Source organism: Hemicordylus capensis, chromosome 2, assembly GCF_027244095.1.
Source record: "Hemicordylus capensis ecotype Gifberg chromosome 2, rHemCap1.1.pri, whole genome shotgun sequence".
Taxonomy (NCBI): Eukaryota; Metazoa; Chordata; class Lepidosauria; order Squamata; family Cordylidae; genus Hemicordylus; species Hemicordylus capensis.
This window is the reverse complement of record NC_069658.1, coordinates 172,618,152-172,639,415: the sequence shown is the minus strand read 5'-3', so window position 1 is coordinate 172,639,415 and position 21,264 is coordinate 172,618,152. Positions and strand designations below refer to the sequence as shown.

At 46.9% G+C, this 21,264-nt stretch overlaps 1 protein-coding gene across 3 annotated transcripts in view; it reads left to right on the top strand.

Moving 5' to 3' along the window:
• SLC44A2 (solute carrier family 44 member 2) overlaps nt 1-21,264 on the top strand; it is a 98,256-nt gene that overhangs the window by 16,583 nt on the left and 60,409 nt on the right. For 2 of the 3 annotated variants that reach the window (XM_053297530.1, XM_053297529.1), the window contains exons 2-3: nt 19,022-19,070; nt 20,718-20,791. In XM_053297530.1, coding sequence (XP_053153505.1) covers nt 19,022-19,070; nt 20,718-20,791 — 123 coding nt within the window. Of the gene's footprint in view, nt 1-7,015; nt 7,169-19,021; nt 19,071-20,717; nt 20,792-21,264 lie in introns of those variants that run through there. The other variant, XM_053297531.1, reaches the window with a different exon arrangement.

The window sequence follows — 21,264 nt, the reverse complement described above, 5'->3', positions numbered from 1 at the left end:
CCAGATAAAAATGCCTTAGCCTGCTCTTAGGCCTTTAACAGCCATTAGATTTTCAAAAATCATAAATTAAGCTTTTATCAGTATGGAGATTAGCATGATCTCCTAATGTGTTCAGACCAAGGTTCTGTTAAAGGCTCAGGACCAGTAGGGGTTCTGCAATAGCAGGAAAGGACTGAGTATGCAGTGCAAAGAGTGGAGGAAGTGAACTTGAGGGGTTCCCTGGATACAGTGGGAAAAAGTAACTTGACCAGGGAAGCTCAGAAAAGGCTTAGAAAAATGGTTTCGGCATCATCCATGTCTGTGGATGATGGCAGTTGTAGTCCAACAACGTCTGGGGGCCCAAGGTTAAGAAACCCTGTATCAGAAGACTGAGCTGTAAGTCAATATAGACAGCAGGTAATCTGAAGATGTCCCCAATCAGAAGCAGTTCTCCACAGTTCCTGTCTGCAGCTACTGATTAGTACTCTGTGCTGCTGATAAACATCCTCTGAAGCTCCCTCCTGAAGCAGGACAGGGAATTTCTGGTTTCTGGGTCCTTTCACAATAACATTTAAAAAATAATAGCAGAATAACTTCCTCTTTCAGTAGCTAAACAGCTGCAACTTGACCTGCCTTGCCCCTTCTTTTCTGCATGTCTCCTCTCTGCATTTGCACTAAGGATAAAAAATGATGAGAGGTGTGAAGGAACGAGGCCTAGACTGCTTGGGTTTATGTAAATGTATTGTTGTTAATATTCCCAAACTTCTTTTTGTAAATAGCCCTTGTATTATGAATGAATTATAAATTATATTATATTCCCAAAACTGCATTATTAATAGGATTCTACTAGCTGATCCGCACAGAGCATATGCGTGCTCTTTGGAGCCGGCTGTTCCCCCCACTCCTTCCCCATGCTCTCTTGCCCTCTCTCCCTCCGCCCCACTCCCCCTCCCTCCTGCCCCACTCTCTCGCCCCCTTCCTCCTGCCCCTCCCCCCCTCTTGCCCCCTCCTCTCCCCCTCTCTCTTGCCCTCCCTCCCCTTCCTTTCCTCTCCTCCCTGCCTCGCACCCCCACCTGCACCCCACAGCAACTTCCAGCCAGACCTTACCGCCGCCACAGCCAGGTCCTCCTTACCAGGTGGCAGAGAGCCGAAAAGGGCCCCACCGCCACCATTCCTCCTCCCGGGTGGCAAACTGGGGAGTCCTGCCGCCCGTTTTCCTCCCGCCCCAGACTGCCCCACTTGCTTCCCCGCCCCCTTGCCCTCTCGCCAGTGCCTCCTCTCCCCTTGCCTGTGCCTGGCCATCCTGCCGCTGCCTCCTGCTCCTGGTGGCCAGGCCGGGCTGCCACTGCCGCCGCTGCCTCCTTCTTCCTTGGGACGGCCAGGCCGTCCCGCTGCCCCCACCTCCCAGCGGCCACCTGAGGCTGCCTCCTCAGGCCATTTTGCGGCCTGCTGCCATTTTCTCTTGCCCACAACTCTCACCCAATGCCGGGAACTCTCACAATGTGTCGCGAGAGTTCCGCCACCAAATCCAGGACACGCATGCCGGCTAAGAGGGTTTCAAGAGCTTTGGAGAGGGAGGACTGAGAAGTCAAGAGAGTCTGCTGGAGCAAGTCAGAGCTGGAGGTTGCAGAAGAAGGAAGAGAGTCTGGAAGTCTGCAAGAGTGAGTCCAGGAAAGCAGAGAGTGAGCAGTCAACAATAAGAGAAGCCAAGCTGAAATCATTAGAAAAAGAAGAGCCAGGCTGGAATTACAAATTACAGGAGACTACTCAGCCAGCAAGCAGATAAGAAGAAAAAGCACAGAGGACTCTGAGCAGGGACCAGTATAGCACCAAGTAGTGATTGCATTTTTCCAATTTTTATTTTCCCCTGACCTGCTCTGTTAATAACTGTTCTGAATTTGTATTTTTTGTTGCAAAAGTAATGTTTTAATTTAATCAGTTTTTCTAAAAGTAAACTTTCTTGTTATAAACAAATTAGAAGGAATCAAGGAAGGATAAAAAAGCTGGGTAGGGCAGCTTTTTCTCCTACCTTGGTCAAATGTTGGGCATGAAAGTTGGGTAGGTCATACCCAGTTGATTGTCTCCACTCCATGCTTATAAGCCTTTCCACAATACTGAGGATTTTATTTTTATTTTTGGTAAATGTGAAGGGCTGTTGTAGTGGACCCAGCCATACCAAAAGTCCACTTGGTGGTAGAGGTAAAAAGGTTAGGAGGAATAGAGGGCTGTTCCTCCACAAGAGACGTGAAAGGTTATTTAAGGATTGGGAAGAGTTTATTTGTGGAAACATAATCCTGAAACCATCTTCTGCAGCTGTGGGTACCCTCATCCCAGTCAACCAGTCAATATCAAATTGACCTTTGCCAGACTGCCTGCAGAACAGAAGCTCTTTCTGTGCCACAGGAGGTGGTTGTGGGGATGGATTAAAAAGTGGATAATTGTTGGACTTTCATCCACATGAACATGTAGCAGCTCTGATACATGTAGCATCCACATGCTACATGTAGCACATGCACATGTAGCAGTATTGAGATCATTCACAGAACTGAAAACTAGGTAGTACAAGTGTCCTACTCAGCTTTGGGAGCTCTGTGTGCTCCCAATTTTTGGTTGTGTGGGAGTAAACAACTGACTAGGTGGAATCACCTCGGTGTGGAATCAAGGTAGGATAAAAAAGCTGGGTAGGGCAGCTTTTCCTCCTTCCTTTGTCAAATGCTGGGCATGAAAGTTGAGTAGGTCATACCCAGTTTCTCCTCCTACCTTGATTCCACAGAAGTACTTTCCCCTTTCTCCTTTGTTTGCTGCCACACAATCAAACATTTAGAGCACACAGCTCCCAATCCTGGGTAGGCAGGAAGGTAGCGACCATTGAGCAAGGGAGGAGGACTGTCCCCCAGCCGCCAGGGTCTGGGGGGAGGAGCTGCCAAGGCACCCCCTCCCCCTCAGCCCGGGCACCCTCTTGTCCCCTCCTGCACCCTGCCGGCAAACGTAATGCTCACCAGCTGGGGGTGAATGGCATGCCCCTCTCCTCCCAGCCAGTGTTTCACTGAAATGCTGGCTGGGCAAAAAATCCCAAACAGCCAGTCAGCGTTTCAATGAAACGCTGACTGGGGAGGATGGGCGGAGGATCCAAACGGACCCTCTCCTAGGAAGTGGCCACGCTCCCTGCATCTGACATCAGAGTGGGAGAGCAGATTTGTTTTAGCAGCTTTGCTTTAACAAATGCCTATAAAAATATTATTTCTCTAAAGTTATGATCAGATGATAATGAAATTATGATGGGAGTGTATAATTAAGATTCCTTAGGAAATCCTCTTTATTTTTTTTAAGTCTCCACGCCCTGAATGTATTGTATTGAAACCCTAATTAATTTCTATCTTTGGTGAAATCCCTTAGGCTGCATTGCACTAACTGGATATATGGCATTTACTTAAGTGTTATTATTATAGTTTCTTGCTTTCTGGTTTCTTTGGTGATGCATTTTGTAGTTGTAAAATAAATATTACAACAAGTTGTTCTAGTAAGAACTAATCAGCTGACTGTTCTTTCACTGTCTCTACAACTGGTTCAGATCGAGGTCCACAAGTTAGATCTCTTGTACCTCAAATGTTCATCTGTCTGCCATCTTGAATCGGTGTGGATGACATCATCACAAACTACACCACTGAGGTGTCCCTGTGTGTCACTCAATGCAATGCTCCTAATTTGGTTTAAATTGGTTCAACAGTCCACAAATTAGTCTGCTTGCACCTCAGATGTTAATGCAGCTGCCATCATGAATTGAAGTGGATGACATCATCACACACCATGCCATTTGGGAATCCCTATGTGTCCCTACAGTTGTATCAAATTTGGTTCAAATCGGTTAGGCAGTTCACAAGTTAGCCTGCTTATACCTCAAAAGTTTACACATCCACCATCTTGGATTGGGGTGGATGACATCATCACAAACTACACCATTGAGGTTCCCTATGTGTCCCTACAGCTGTTCCCGATTTGGTTCATATTGGTCCAGGTGTTGTGAAGTGGTGGGGCAGGGACACACATCCGGATGGACGCACGCACGCACGCACGCACGCACAGAGTGTCGGGTGATCTCATGAGCCTACTGGAAAGTAGGCTAAAAAGAGAGTTTCTTGATAAATTTAGCAACCTCCACAATCTCTCTGTATGCCAGCAGGGTAGGGCATGCCTTGTCTGTGTTTGTAAACCAATTTGCAATCACAAGTGCTTTCTAATGGCAGAGCACAAAGGAGGCTGTGAAAGCAGTGGTGTGCAGGGTAAGATATTGGAGTGGCTTCTTGATACTGCAGTTGACCTGCTGATGTCACTTGAGGCTGCCCTGTTCCTATATTCTGCGTTGTAAATGTGTCTTATTTCATAATGCGTTCATCCTGTGGATATGTCTCCATCAATTATGCTTGTGTATCATGCATATATAATAATCACTGTGTGCGTTTATACATTGTGGCAGGCTGATGTAGCTTCTTCCCAATAGCAAGTGTACCACCATAACTCGAGGAATCGTTTGACTAGTAAAATATTTGTCCAGCTGGTGAACGATGCCAACATTTCTGTACCTCTGCTAATTAGGATCATGGGAATGAAAATGATGGCTTGTTGGTTTTAGTTCATTTTATGCAAGTACTGTTTACCTGGTGTTGAAAGGCCATTACATGTTTTTGGAACCAAACCACACTGGTAAGTTTACCATAAAGTGGGGTGGTATGTCTCCAGCTCCAATTTAAGGAGCAGCAAATTTTGGACATAGTATCACTAAAAGCCACCCCCTAAGAAGTCAAGATAAAGATAAAGCCTAAAAGATAGGCTTCATTCACACAATCACTGTGCTGCTGGTTAAAGAGTTCGCCATGAATGATTGCTGAGCCCTGCAGAGCTGATTGTGAGAATCTGGAATTTCTAGGCAGTCCTGGTCAAATCATAATACAGGATTGTAAGAACTGCGGGGAGCTGTGTGGCTTCCAGCGGCAGTGTGGTGGCAAACCCGCCAGAAAGACCCGCTGCTTAGTCAGCATTAAGGGCCTGAGTGTGCCCTTAACCTGGGCTAAATGATTGTGTGTCAGTGCCACACGGCTCCAACACAGCAGCAGCCTCCCGGCCAGTGCTGGAAGGAACTTGCGTGGTGCATTATGGGAGTTCTGGGGGCTGGGGCAATGCATCTCTCCCTCTGCCAGAGGAGGTGGCTGCATGTCTGGGTGCGCGATCTCCTCACTCAGACCCTGATCAGGGATTGTCTGCGGGGGAGGTAAGCTTATTAAGGCTTCCTCCCCTCATGCCCTGCTCTTTTAAAAAGATAAGTGATTCTTAGTCATAGTTAATACAGGCTGTAACGGATAGAAACTCAACCAAGTTCACTTCGTAGAGGGTGTGGTGAACTGGGGAGAGGATTTCCTGTCCTGGACCTCCCCCCAAGTTAGTTCAGAGTCCTCCAGTAGAGCTGCCACCAATCTCCTATGAGACAAAACTAACTTAAAAATTTTCCCTGTTCTAGTCAGGCAGGGCAAGCTATTGTCAACGGGTGTTTATCTCTACTCAGGTGGGGTAGAGTATTGTTTCCAAGAAAAGGGGCCCTTGTAACAGCAGGGTGCAGAAACCTGTAACCTTTAGGGCTTATGTAGGTGACACAACTGAGTGAAAGGGGATAGTAGAATTTTCCTTCATCAACTCCAATCGTAGCAAAATGCCTTAAAATATATTAAAGAGTGTGTAAGCCAGAGCGGGCAACATGGGAAGTCAGAACTGAGCAAGTTTCCAGCCCAGATCAAAGTTAAAACAATCAGTATCTAATTTATTTAAGTAAACGTAAAGAGCAGAACAGTTTAAAGGCAAACAAGACAAAATGGTTAAAATGCAAAAGCGAGGTACCTTTTTTCCTGTCTGGTGTTAAGACAGGAGGCTCAGTTCAGAAAACAAGAGTGTGCATCTTGGTGAACCCTGCACAATTCTGGGAGCCATGCAGCATGGTATCAGCTAACGAAGCTAAACTTACACAGAAATAACATTCTGGAAACAAGAGTTGCTGTTGGTCAACCTCTGATGACCAACTACACAGAAAAGCTGGATGTTTTCTTTATAGGGAAGAAGTTAGCAGCATCTAGCAGGAAAAAGATGCAGCCAGGTCTCTGAGCCTTTCCAGGCATATGGAAACACACAGAGATCACCTGATTTTCCATAGACTGATGAGAGACAAGATATCCACATTGAACAGCACCAGTCAAAATGGCTTTTTGAGGGAAGTTGACATGAAAGTTAAATTAGTCTTTGGGCTGAACAAAGGGCCAGACCCTAATGAAACATGCCCATTTTTCCTTCCCCTGCTAAAAATGCTTCCTGCAGACTCCACTGCTAATCCCCATAGTCCTCCTCATCAATGATCGTAACACTCTTCTACAATAGTGCTGTCCAATTCTCCGTTCTGCTTTTCTCCCACTTCTGAATGGAATGGAATGCTACTCTAGGTAACGAATTATGTGTGCACACGGGCAAGAAAAATGCCCAGGCCTGTGTTGTAGTCACATCCCAATATTCAGTTCTGTCATGCCTAACTTCACTCTCTCCTGATTTTCAGTGGGATAATCACGACTAATTTAGTGTGTGGTCTAAGATCACCCCCGGAGCTTTACGAAGGAAAAGGCATGTGAGCTTGGGTCACCCTAGTTCCAAGCCCAAATCCACTGAGAGAGTTAGGAGCCGTTCTTTTTGTCTTACCCAGAAAGAGCAAGCCTGTAGCTTTTGGATTGCGTCTCGCTAAGGGGAGCCCACGTGCAAAGCCTCTTCTTTGCAAAAGGCTGGAAGTTTTGTTTCAGAAGACCAAAGGCGGCTTTGATCAATGGGCGGCTGCGCCTGCTGCTTCTCTAATCATGGACAGAAATCGCCGCCGAGGCTCTTCTCAGAAACGCAGAGCGTCCTCCAGGCCTCTCTCAGTCCCCGCCTTTCGTTTCTCTGCCGAATGTCTCTTACAGGTTTGGCCAGTTCGGCCCCCGAGGGAGAAGCAACCCGAGGCGCCTCATTGGGTGGCTGATCAGCAGCTGACCGAGGAAGGAGGGAGGAGAGAAAGAGTAGGAAGGCAAGAGAGGGAGAGAGAAAAGGGTCGAAAGCGAGGAGGAGGAGGAGGAGGGGGCAAACTTAGCTCGGATGGCGAAGGAAGAGAACTACTACGGCAAGCACGGTAAGGGAGCAGAGCCCAGCGGCAGGGGCTCTGCTGGTCCGCGCTGGGCAGCAGTTGGTCTTGGGCGGGGCGCGGGGCTTCGGCAGGATCGGAGGGGAGAGAAGCGGCAGATCTCCGAGGCGGAGCAAGGCTTCACTTAGCGTTGGGTCTGGCGGCCTTCTGGCGAACGGCAGCTCGGCACAGTGGCAGCTTCTTGCTGAGGAGCCGAAAGCACGGGCAGCGCCAAGTCCTGGTGCTCCTGCCAGTTCAGTTCTGCCCTGCTCTGGAAGTTTGTTGTGCAAAACGCGTGTGTTATTTTGCGTCAGTTTAATCACTGGGAAAGGAAAGGGACGAAATTAGATCAGCTGCCAAAGAAGATTAATATCAAAACAAAGCAAAGCAAGAGGCGGGGAGGGTGCAAGAAAAGCCCTTGCTCTCTTTTCCAACTGCGGACACCCCCGACGCGCGTCTAGGTACTTTCAGGCATTGCCCTCGTGCTTTGTTCAAATGCCTTCGAAAAGATGGGGCAAGTTAGAAGGGTATGAATGGCACCATTACGGGGGTGGGGAAGAGGACTAGCTGTTGGCTTGTGGGCAGTGTGCTCCCTCTAAGGCAGGCATCCCCAAACTGCATCCCTCCAGGTGTTGCTGAACTACAACTCCCAGCATCCGTGACTGGGTATGCTGGAAGTTGTAGTTCAGCAACCTCTGGAAGGCCGGGGATGCCTGCTCTAAGGTCTGCGTGTGTGCGTGCTCACACACTCTCTTTTATGTCCGCTCAGTTAATCCCGCTCAGGCTGAATCAGGAAGGTCCCCCTCTGAATAAACGTGTGCACACATTGTCTTGATACTGCCGCCCAAAACAAAACTCATTCTGCACACAAATGGAAAAAATTAAAGCGAACACTTTATGGGAACACTTAATGGTGCTTCCCACCCACCCTTATTTCCCTGAACTGACTAGCAAGCCCCAGGACAGACTAAAAGACAAAAGCTGTGGAATACACATCCAAGAACTTACTCTATATCTTAAATCGTTAGGGTAGCATTATTATGGTTCTGGGGAATAGAGTATGGATCATAGAACAAATGAATCCAGTATTTTCACTCAAGGCGCAAATGACCCGGCTCAAACTATCCTACTTCGGACACATTATGCAAAAACCCAGCTCCTTTGAGAAGTCCATAATGCTGGGAAAAATTGAAGGAAAGAGAAGAAGAGGACAACCAGCAGTAAGGTGGATGGAATCAATTACGACAGCAATGAATGCACCACTGAGAGACCTTAAAGGCCAAGTTGAAGACAGATCATCCTGGAGAGAATCTATCTATCTATGTGGTCGCTAAGAGTCGACACCAACTTGACAGCACTTAATCAGTCACACACACACACCCCATTTACTAAATCATGCCCTGATCTGGCAGGTAAACCCACAGGTTTCACCCAAGAGCTTCCAAAGCAAGTCACACAGAGGCAGGTTGCTAATACTTTCCCATGCCCAGTAAAGAGAGGATGGAGTGAAAAAGAGCGCTGCAATAGTACCTAAAGGCCTGGGAGCCTAAGAGGGTCCCAACAACTCAGGAGAGAGCTATTGGGAGGGCAGGGTCCTTGCCCAACATATCCAAGTTGTGGAGACAGGGATTATGGGAGACAGATGGAGACAGAAGCCAACAACTGTTTGGCTCCTCTGCCACTCACAAAGCCAAGGCACAGTAGTGGCACTTCTTTGGCTGATGGGCCAGAGGAGAGTTCCCTCTCGAGAGAGACTTGTGAGAGCTCGTCTAGCGAGTGAGCAAAGAAGTGCCATTGCTGTGCCTGTCCTTGGTTCTGTGAGCAGTGAAGGAGTCTGGTGGTTTTCAGCTCCTGTCCCCCGTTTACCTCCCCATGCCTCAAAGAAGCCTGAGCAACTCTTTGCTTTACGTTCTCAACAGTGTGTCTTCCTGAATTTTGGATTAGTGTGCAGGCATGGTATAAAGAATTAAGTGAGGAAGCCATGAAAATACTGACTCCCTTGCTTGATTCCTGCTTGTGTGAATCAGTTTTCAGCAGTTGAAAGGCAAATGTGCTTTATTTATCGCTACTTAATCAAATCAGTGGCTGACATTCTGACTAACAAATTGTGTGTGCAGTGAAGCACTAGCCCCTGCATTGGTCTGCCATGCTTCCACAGTGCAGATGCTCTTGTGCAAGAGTGTGAATACATTTTGGAGCTTTATTGCCCTCTGGGAATGCTCTGTTAGACTGGAAATACGTTGCTTGACCCTCAGCGACATGCTTCTGGTCTACACAGCATTAGTCAGGATGTCAACCAGTCAGGAGCAGAGCTCGGCTACTCGTGTTCCAAGGAACAGCAACTGCCGCCTGCCTCATTTGCACCGCCCCCCCCCCCCCCGGCCAGCCAGCTGCTGCTGCCTGCTGCAATCCACCACCTGCCTCCCTCCTTGGCCCGCCCTTCTCCGCTGCCCACTGCTGCCTGCCAACCCTTCCAGTTCCCGGGGTCTTGCAGCAATGTGACAATAGGGGTATTTATCAGTGCAAATCAATTTTCTTGTGCAACTGTAATGACTAGTTGGCCCTCAGTAGTAATTCCACAGAAAGTTCATGAATGGATCCTTTTTCCCTCTCCCCAGTCTCTATGTCACAGATCCCTCAGAAGGAAGGTAGCTCAGGTCCCCCAATCTCCCCTTCACTGGCTGAGAGCTGGATTTCTTTTAGGTGCATTATAGCGAGAGCAACGGAAATTCCACATATTGGGTTTTTGTTTGAAATCTAGGATCAGAGAAAACAAATTGCTTTTTGTAAGAGGTTGGTGGCTCTAGTCCTCAGAGCTATACCCTGGCCTTTTTCTCACGATTGTTCAGTGTTTCCGCTCTTTTGAAGCGCCTTTATCCTGGAAATGCAAAAAACAGCACTGGGAGAAACACAACACCAGCACCTTGAGGGAGGCAGAGGGGATCATAGACTGCATTCTAGTCTATGAGCCTCACCTCCTCTCTCAAGGTGCTGGTGTTGTGTTCCCCCCCCAGTGTTTACCTACAAGCAACCCCTTCTTAGCAAAGGCCGTTCTTTGCATTTGCCCAACTCAGGATCTGCACTGTAGCTGTTAACTGCCACCACCAGCCATTTGTAGGAGTTGCTTGCTGTTTAATAATCTGAATGCCTCCTTTTTAAAAGATGCCAAAGATGTGTGATACTCCTTGAGCATGCAAAATGACATCCAGCTTAACTGATTTCTGAGTTATGAACTTCGAGTGATGAACTTGACTTTGCTCAGAATTTTCCCTTCCCTTGAGACAAGGGTGGTGGTGGTGGTGGTGGTGGAGGAGGAAAGGATGCTGTTTCAGAGGGAGTAAAATTAGGCTGGCAAGAATCCATCTCTATTTGTAGACAAGACAGTGAGGCCCTTGCAAAGGGAAAGCAAGAACGCTAGTGACAAAGAAGGCCTGTTCTTGGCCCTCCTACCAGGGTGGTTCTGTGATGTGGCTAGTGAAGTGGGCTTTTCAGAAAATTTTGAATTGGAAAAATTGCCAGTGCCCTAAATGTATCTATTTACTTATTTATTCAATTTATATTCCTAAAGTATAAAGTATTTCCTAAAGTAGCACTGGGCGGTTTACATGAAAATCGCTTCAGGTCTGATTTGTTCACTAGATATAAGTTAAGCTTGCTAAATCTATTAAAAAGTATGTCATGTTGATTTTGCATGCTGTTTCCAGTAGCCAAAAGTATTTGAACTGAAATATTCTGTTAGGAAAAAAATAAATGAAGTACGTGGGCAGAGTAATCCTAGTAAAGTCCTACTGAATTCGGTAGGGTTAACTGTTATGTTCAGACACATTCAAAACTCTGTTTGGGGACTATTTAACGTTGTTGCAATATTTGTAAATTCCTATTTCCCCTTAAAATTTAAACAAAATAGGGAAATATGTGTTTAGCACATACTTTCTTACACTCCTGAAATTTTAAGAGGGGGAAATGAGGGCACTGAGAGTGGTTACCATACTAATTTTGCCATGTCCACTGAGATAATGTGTGTATGTGTGTTTTGTTCATGTATACTTCCTTTGAATTTATTATTATTATTATTATTATTATTATTACTACATTTATATCCCACTCTTCCTCCAAGGAGCCCAGAGTTCCTCCAAGTATGTACACATACTTGAGTTTCTCTTTCACAACAACCCTGTGAAGTAGGTTAGGCTGAGAGAGAAGTGACTGGCCCAGAGTCACCCAACTAGTTTCATGGCTGAATGGGGATTTGAACTCAGGTCTCCCCAGTCCTAGTCCAGCACTCTATACAGCAAAATTTAAAAACAAGATTATAAAAATGATACAGTTAAAATATTAAGATAAAAATATGAGACATCTGATTTAAATTTACAAAGTACAAAGAGCAGCAGCAGAGACAATCATATAAAAGCCTGGGTAAAAAGCCAAGATTTGGCATGCTTTCTAAAAGCTGTGATGGAGGAGCAAATAGCCACCAGGAGAACATTCCAGAGTCTGGGGGCAGCAACAGAGAAGGCCCTGTCCCGCGTGCATGACAGCCGAGCCTCCCTCATTGTCGGCACCTGGAGCAGAGCCCCCTCATAACAGTCACTAAGAGAGAATGAGTTACAACTTTTGAAGCTGGCAACTTGACTACTAATGTGTCCATTCATTCATTGTCTTACTAATTAATTGGATAAAACAAAACATTTTTAGAAGTGGTCTTTTTCCGTGGAAAATTGGTGTGGTGAAACAAAAGGCTCACCCATCACCCAGCCAGCCCGTTTCTCCAAGTAGCTGAGGAGGCTTTGCTTTCAGGGCTTTCCTGCAGATGCTCTTCATGAGCTTATCACCCAGCTTCCTGTGATTCCTGAGCTTTTTAACAGATGCTAGGGGAAAGCCACATTAAGTGGCACAGCGGGGAAATGCTTGACTAACAAGCAGAAGGTTGCCGGTTCGAATCCCCGCTGGTACTATATTGGGCAGCAGCGATATAGGAAGATGCTGAAAGGCATCATCTCATACTGTGCGGGAGGAGACAGTGGTAAACCCCTCCTGCATTCTACCAAAGAAAACCACAGGGCTCTGTGGGTGCCAGGAGTCGAAATAGACTTTACGGCACACTTTACCTTTAGGGAAAAGGAAACAATAAAACTATTTTGGTTGGCTGCCACTGGGCCAAAGAGAGCTTGTTTGGTGAGGGAAAGGTTTGGTAGCCTGCTGATGAACGGAGTGACTGTTGGCTGGGAAAGTTTAACAAGGTGCAGTGATTAACTTCTAATGCAAAGAATATTTGGATTAGCACTAGAAATCATGCCCTTTGAAATGCTAAATCCCAGCTATGTGAGGGGTCGTTGTGTTTGCTAATGGGTGAGGGTATTCACTCTGCACATACTCAAAGGCACCTTGTTCCTTACTAGAACTTAATTTGTTCTTCGACGTGGTCTCTGTGCTTTAATAATAATAATAATAATAATAATAATAATTCAATTTCTATACCGCCCTTCCAAAAATGGCTCAGGGCAGTTTACAAAGAGAAATAACAAACAAATAAGATGGCTCCCTGTCCCCAAAGGGCTCACATTCTAAAAAGAAACATAAGACACACACCAGCAACAGTCACTGGAAGTACTGTGCCGGGGGTGGATGGGGCCAGTTACTCTTCCCCTGCTAAATAAAGAGAATCACCATGGTAAAAGGTGCCTCTTTGCCCAGTTAGCAGGGGATGAATGGACTTTGCACCTCTGCAGAAACCTTGATGGATTTATTCCAAGCTAATTTCCTTCCCAATAGGCAGTAGCTCCTCACCCTTCCAGTGACATCATGGCCTCCCTCCTTCAGTCTTTTTTCGTCCACTGATAGAAAAAAGAAAAAACTTTGATTGTGAGTTGCTCTCAGCTATTAAAAAAAGCACTTTGTTACTCCTTTTCCTTCCTATCTCCGGATGTGCTGGACGCTCAACCCCCTCAAAGCACTGAGGACACCTGAAGTCAAGAAACTGATGAAGATGGTGATGCCCTGTCCTCCATTTCTGAGGCCACATCCTTAGCCTCTTCCCTCATCGACCTCTCAACCAACTCAAAACCAGGTTCGCCTTCAGATGACTACAAGATCTATGCAGAATATATATCCCGCATGGCCACTTGCTTGGACATACCCTTGACCCACCAGGGTAAGGTGGAACCAGACCCATTATTTGGCTTGATCAAAGTGGATACAAGAGCCCCTATTTCTCTTCCTTTAAATGTGGCCATCATGGATATTGTCAAGGCCTGCTGGGCATGGCCATCGTCACTACCCCAACCTATGAAGCCGGACTCAGTAGTAGTGGAGTCTTCCATATCTAAGACCAGGGCTCGCTCCACCTCCACTCCTTCAGATAGGGAGGGCAAGAAATTGGATACTTTTGGCAGACGCCTCTATTCCATCTCCGCTCTACACTTTGATTTAGTCAACTAATAATGCCTGCTATAATCATTTCCTCTGGAAGTGCCTAGCCCCCTTTTTTTGATCACCTACCACCAGATAAAAAGGACCTGGCCAAAACTCCTTCTTTGAGGCAGTGCAGGGAGCAGGAGCTGTACTCCGCCAGACATTTGGCAGAATGTGCCGCAAAGGTCATGGCCACCTCAATAGCAGTCCAGTCCCACGCTTGGTTGCATTCTTCTGCCCTTGCTTATGAGGCTCAGTTCCCATATTGAAGACCTCCCCTTCGAATGCCCTATTTAGAGAAAAGAGGGATGAAATACTGCAAAAGGCTCAGCGCCTTTGCAACACGACTCGCTCCATGAGCTACCAGCTGTCCACACCTAGACAACAAAGGCCAATCCGATGGACCTGTATGCCAGTTCAAAGTTCTTCCACCCAATTTCACCAGGGTGGCTGCTCCTTTCTCAGTCCAAACTTCCAACCCTATGGAAAGCATGCTCAGCACACTCAGCACATGCCACTCAACAAACCCAGGCAACCTGCCGCCTTTCCCAAAAACCAGTAACTCCCCAGGCCAGCGCCAGTGGGGCACCCGTCTGTCTCCCTACCTTTCAGCATGGGAGGCCCATCACATCAGACTCATGGGCCCTCAAAGTCATAAGAATTGGGTATGCACTAGAATTTTGATCTATACCCCCATTCAATCTACCATTCACCACCAAAACCACCACCACCAAAACCAACCCCCCCTACTGGTGGAGGTGGCTTCACTGCTGAACAAACAGGCTATAGAACTGGTTCGCAATCCCTCATTAGAGGGGTTCCACTTCACCATTACTTCACCATTCCCAAGCACGATGGAGGCCTCCATCCCATTCTAGATCTACGAAAACTCAACTGATTCATCACCTACAAACGCTTCTGAATGATAACCATCACAACTATCCTCACCCTCCTACAAAAGGACCCTTGGTTCGTCTCCTCAAATATGCGTACTACCATATCACCATCCATCCTCAGCACCATTGCTTTCTGTACTTCTAGATCGGGAACAACACCTACCAGTTCAGAGCTCTTCCCTTAGGCCTAGCATCAGCCCGAGAGTACATACAAAGTACATGGTGCCAGTGGTGGCTTTTCTCCAGGGACAGGGCATCCAGATCTTCCATCTGTGGAAGACTGGCTTTTGGTGGCTGATACACCCCAAGCTGTCCTCCATGCCATGACCACCATGATCACCCTCCTGAGTGACCAAGGCCTCCAAATCAACTACGAAAAATCCAAACTTGTACCTACCCGGTGCATAGAGTTCCTAGTCCTCCTGTTTGACTCAACTCAGGCCATGCTCTATCTACCAGAATGCAGAATCAAATCACTTATAGCTCTGGTGACCCATGTACTCCTCCATTGTCATCACAGAGCCCGAGTCATCCAGCAACTGCTAACTTACATGCCCCTTATGACACATGTTCTCCAACACGCCCACCTTCGTTCCAGAATCCTTCAAAGCTGGTGTCATGGGCATGCTATTGGACTCCGAGGAGGAGGAGGAGATGGGCAGTGTGTCAGCAGAGCAGGGAGTGCAGCAACCTCAAAGGCAAGAAGTTGCAGAGGCAAGCGAGACCAACTCACTTCTAGTACAACAGATCCTGTGGAGGAAGCGCAGCCGATCTCAGCTATAGAGAGGCGTCAGTCGAAGAGACAGGAGGAGATAAGGAGACGAACGTGCAGAACAGCTCGACTAACAAGAAGAGCTGCTAAGTCAGGGACCCATGATTTGAAAGCACATGGCATCAGCCTATTTAAGATGGCTTCGCCTCAGCCGCATTGCTGGTAGCAGTGTTGTGCTTTGGTGAGCTTCCCAGCTGTGTTCCTGCTTGTTTTGACTGTGCTTTGACTCTAGACTGTTTGTACCCTATTTGTGGAATTCGACTTGGACTTGGTTTGACCGACTGGATATTTTAACGACTCAGACTGGCTTTGGTATGGAAATTGCTTACTGCTTGGCTCTGACATTTTCCTTTTGACCCTTTGCCTACTTCACGTTCTGTCTGCTGATATATAGCTTTAGATTAGCCTGATGGGTTTACGACAGCTGATTTCTGCACAACTTCCACCCCCACACAGACCCCCAATTTTGGTGGCTCACAGTACCTACCATGGTCGATCAGTCACTCATTTGGTGGACAGATCTCTCCAACCTCTCCATGGGTGCCCCATTTCATCCTCTGCAGCCACATCATGACATCATGTCCTCACCACAGACGCCTCAGAGCGGAGGGACTCACACCCAAGATCTCTCCATTCAAGGCCTCTGGAATACAGAAGAATGTACCCACCACTTAAATTATCTAGAATTTTCAAAACCCTCAGGGGCTTCCCGCCACTCCTACACCATTCAGTAGTGATTGTACAGAAAGACAACACTATGGTGAAGGCCTACCTAAACAGACAAGGTGGCATGGGCTCTCTGTTTACTTCACCTGTCTCTCAACCTATGGTCTTGGTGTGTAGACCACAGTATCATGCCTATAGTTGTACACATCCAAGGAATGGCCAGTGAATGGACTCTTACGAGTGGCAGCTGGTCCCAGAGGTTCTATGTTGGTTCCACCCAGAATTAGACCTCTTCACGTCCCATCTAAATGCCCAGTGCACACTCTACTTCTCCAGAACAGGTCAGGGAACCTGCTCGCTAGGTGACGCCTTTGCCACAACCTGGGTGGGTCGGACAGCATACCTATCCCCCCCATCCCTCTTCTACCTCGGGTGCTGCACAAGATTCAACATGACCAGGTAAACTGCATCCTGATCGCCCCATGGTGGCCCAGGAGACCCTGGTTCCTCCACCTCCTGCACCTTTCAGTGGGCAACCACTTTCGCCAGCCTCTGATCCCACATCTACTCACCCAACAGTCAGGTCACCTTCTACACCCAACCTGCACAAATTCCACTTCACCGCATGGTGGATATCACCCACTTTCCTCAATCCTTGCAATGTGTCCTCTTTGTCGCCAAGAAACCTGCTAATATAAAGTCATACCAACATAAATGGAAACACTTGCTTACCTTTCTCGAATTCAGAAACATGAACCCCAATGAGGTCTCTGCTGAGCACATTTGTACTTACCTCCTTTCATTAAAAGAAACAGGCCTCAAACCTTCCTCCTTAATGGTCTACCTGGTGGCTATAGTGGCACGCTCCCCGCCCTCCTCCACATCTTTCTTCAAGGACCTTGTAATCAAGAATTTCCTCAAGGGTTTAGTCCCCTCTACCCTGACTCCACCCTGGGACATTGCTCTGGTACTTAGCTGTCTCATGAAACATCTCTTCGAACACTTGCAGATGATCTCTCTTGAACTCCTCTCCTGCAAGGTAGCCTTCCTAGTAGCTGTAACATCTGCCAGATGGGTGAGTGAAATACAAGCCCTGTGAGTGGGCTCTCCTTATCTTGTCTTTCACACAGGCAAGGTGGTGCTCTGTCTGGACATGGCTTTCTTACCCAAGGCCGTCTCCTCTTTTCATCAATCTCAACTACTTACCTTACCAGTCTTCTTTCCCAATCCTGTAGATGATGCACAAAGGTATCTTCATGCACTCGAAGTCTGCTGGGCCCTCGCCTTTTATATTCACTGCACCTCTACCCTACGCTCTCCCCAGTCTCTCTTGGTTCCACATTCAGACCCAACAAGGGTGCCCAGGCTTCTGCCCAATCCATATCCAGATGGATAGTCAAAACTATAACCTTATACTATCAACTTACCAAGAAGGACTTACCTGCTCCCATAAGAGCTCACTCCACGGTGGTCCCGATTGATGTCATCTGCCAAGCAGCAACCTGGGCATCTCCTCAGTCCTTCAGTCAGCTCTATGCACTAGATGTGTGCTCCAGCAGAGATGCAGCTTTTGGTACAGCAGTTCTACAATCACTCATTGACTGAACTCCCACCTCCAGGTAAGCTCTGGGCATGGGTGCAGCTTGCTATGCGCCCATTTGTGTAAAGCACAGAGACCACATTGAAGAACGTCGAGATGCTTACCTGTAACTTGGGTTCTTCTAGTGATCTGTGCTCTTCCATGCCCACCCAACCTCCCCTCTTAGTTCTCCTAGTTGTCGGACTCAAAGACTGAAGGAGGCAGGCCATGATGTCACCAAAAGGGGGAGAAGCTACCGCCTATTGGGAAGGAAATTTAGCTTGGAATAACTCTGATGAGGTCTCTGCGCAGGTGCAAAGCCCATTTGTGTAAGAGCACAGATGACTGCTTGAAGAAGCCAAGTTACAGGTAAGCAACCTGACGTTACTTGTCCTAAACCTTTTGGAGGAGGCAAGCTATACATTTTAAGTAATGAACAACAAATACAGTCCAGTGTGAGAACAGGCTTTGAAAGAATCTTGGCTAAGTCTGGGCTCAAACATGGCTCTGATAAGAGTCCTTTGGGACCTTGCACTGTTCTTCCTGGAATATTTCTAGTGAGAGAGATCTGTGAGTATGCGTCTTTCTCTGAAAAAATTCCATTAACTGCCTGGCACAATCAATGGATAACTTCTGCAGCCAGGCCTAGAAACCGTTTTTCTTTTTGCTTAGACACAGGAGAAGGAGTGAGTCTGAGCTTTTGTTTTTGTTTGACTTGAGGTATTTTACCAGCTGTTTCTTATGCAAATTTCTTTGGAACTGTGCACTTTGAGGTGGAATTTTGCACATAGGATGACTAGATGGCAATAAATATGTTACTAAAGCATCCATTTTGGTAGTTGGGGATGGGGAAATGAGCCTTAACTCCAGGCAGCTTCTGGACTAGACCACAGTCATGGTCAGGGATGGGGAGAGCATTACTTTCCACATCGAAGTAATGGGAGAAGTAGATGAGGTAAGGGGGTCAAGGGATGAGTGTGAACAAATACTGTTAACCATGTTTAGATAGGCTTTATGTTGCAGGGGGTAGGTCAAAGGCTTCAGGGGCTGGTCCCTGAGCTTCTTTGGACAAAGGATGGACTCCAGATGTGTCCAACTTCACAAACGAGGTGGATTTTTGAGGATAAGAAAGAGGTAGTACCATACAAGTGCCCTGGGAGGCAAGAATGGGTAAAGTTCTTAGACACTGACTAATGTGTAGAAGTAGCAGTTTTGGGAGCAGCAGTTTTCCCCTCGCTAAATCTAAAGTATGATGCTGCACCTCCTGATTCCTTTTCTACATAACTATTACTGGTACAACCCTGTTGTCCTTCTTTACACCTGGTCACCCTATGTCCAGGTGTTGTTTTGAGAACAACGCAGAAGGCTAATTTATCTCATCCAGGCCTCTAAAGCTGCACAACAGGCAGAAATCCATCAGATGCAGAGAATTTCCTGGTGGGTGTGAGGTATATAAAGTCAGTAGATCACCCTGTTTCTCTGTTCCTGCCCTGCACAGCTCTCTAACTCAGAATGTTCTTTTCCTTCTTTTTTTCTAGGGACACCACAGAAATATGACCCAACATTCAAAGGCCCGATTTATGACAGGTAAAAGCAGCCTGTTGGCTTACAGGTTAATGTTGCAGTGGGATGGTGATGTTTGGCAGTCTATTGCCAAGGGTGGTCGTCTTTTGTTCCTGACCTCCCCAGTCTTGAAAGGCAGTGATTTTGACAAGGGCACACTTATAAACATGGTAATTCTGAGGCTAGAAGTCTTATATGCTGAGATAAATCTGAATGAAGCTGCTGTTTGGGGTCTGGTACGCTCTTGTCTCCGCTTGGGAGGCCCAAACAGTTTCCTGGGTCTCGCTTCCTTGGAGACAGGACATCCACAGAAGACTTGGTTGGGCATCTTCAGCTTCCACAGAGTCTTTGGATTGGGTCTAGCAGGATGGGTTCTTCCAGTTCTATTTCCTCCAAGCAGCTGCCAAAGGAATTCCCAACTGGATGTCTATGTATTGTTGCAAAAAGTGTATTTTATTCATATCATCATCATCATCATCATCACCACCACCACTTATATAATTTTGCCATTGACATATTTGCAACTGTGTAAATCTATTAAAAGAGTTTCAAGTACTCAATAAATACTAGGCCTGTGCACTGGAACATCAGATTCTGATGAATCAGTAGCACACACGCACCCCAGTGCAATGGGGGTGAGCGGGGGAGGCGCTCTCACTGTGGCCCTCCCTGCACTGTATCTGCCATCTCCAGTGCTGGGTTGTGGGGTATGTTCACTGGAACTGGAAGCTGTGGGGCTGGCTGGGAAGGTGCACTAGGAAGCCAGAAAGATGTGTCCTCCATCTGCAAGATGAAAATACTATTACACTAACTTGCCTTATAGAGTTATTGCAAGGGTTACATGATGATTTCTGAATACATGAAAATACTAATTAGTGCATTCATTTATTCTTATTGATTAGTATATTTTATTGTATGTGTGTTTCAACATTCCACTTTTTAAAAGTTGCTAAATTGCTCTAGGGAAGGAGGGATCATGACATCAAATCCACCAGCCAATCAAATCCGTGCATAGCCAGCAGGTGCATCCAACCTGCGGAACCAGTTTCCCCTGAGCTTGGCTCTGAAAGGAATTAGTTATATCTGACAACAGCATGGCGAGTGCAGTTTCAGAGCTTAGTGACCCTTGTCTTTAGGAATGTATATAACCAGGTCTCCTGTCGTGACCTTGAAGGCTAGAGGCTTCCCCTTCTTTTTAAACAAAAGCTGGTAAACTCTCAGGAACTGTCATTAGAAGGTTTCTCCTTTTCTGGAACAGCTGTAGCTGTAGCCAGGCAGGATTCCCAACAAGGGACCCATTTGGAAATAGGTCACTGAGAACATCTCCTGTGTGGGCCCCATTGAAGTGAATGGGAACAAAGTGTAAACTTGCTTGCTCTGTTTTATTTCATTATATTTGCTTACAAGTGTAAGCAATTTTTAGTATGACCAAAGCAGTGCACAATTAAAGGCATAACACATTGTAAGAATAAAACAGCATGAAAACAGACTGAAGTTCTTCTGTAGCTATTGCTAATTCCACTGCGACTTGCACAGGAGATGCTTCTGGCTGATTGTGCCCTTTTGTTGGAATAGCGACACGAACCGGGAATAAATAGCAGTAAGTGCGTGGGGAAGGAATTGCCTATTAAGCAGCCCATCCAATGTGCCTGTCCTTCCTCCCTCTCTCAGGAGCTGTACAGACATCATCTGCTGCATCTTGCTCCTGGTTGCGATTGTGGGCTATGTTGTCGTGGGAGTTGTGGGTATGTATCCTTTGGCTTTCTTTCTTTATCTGGCTTAGGAAATAGCCATGTTATTGAGGACTGAATATTTAATGTAAGGGTGGAGAAGAAGGTGCTGCACCACGACAGGGCTGTGTGAATCTTTAAAAACAACAAAACCACCTGAAGTCAGAGGAGTTATTTAAAAGGTCTCTTACTACCTTATTCTCACTGCTTTCACCTGCTGCACCAGTGGTATGGGAAAGGTGTCCAGTACTCAGATGGTCTTTTGGGCTTTGGCGTCTGAATCTCTGGTGTCTTGATGGGAGCAGCAGCTTGGTTATGTGATGGGCATACAGGAGCTGTGACTGGAGGCCAAGAAGGATAGGAGAGGTGGCTGGGCAAGGCTTCCGCTCCCTGGAGCCTCTTAAAGGTGCCCTCCTTGGCTTGTGCCTCTCTCTCTCTCTCTCTCTCTCTCTCACACACACACACACACACACACACACACACACACA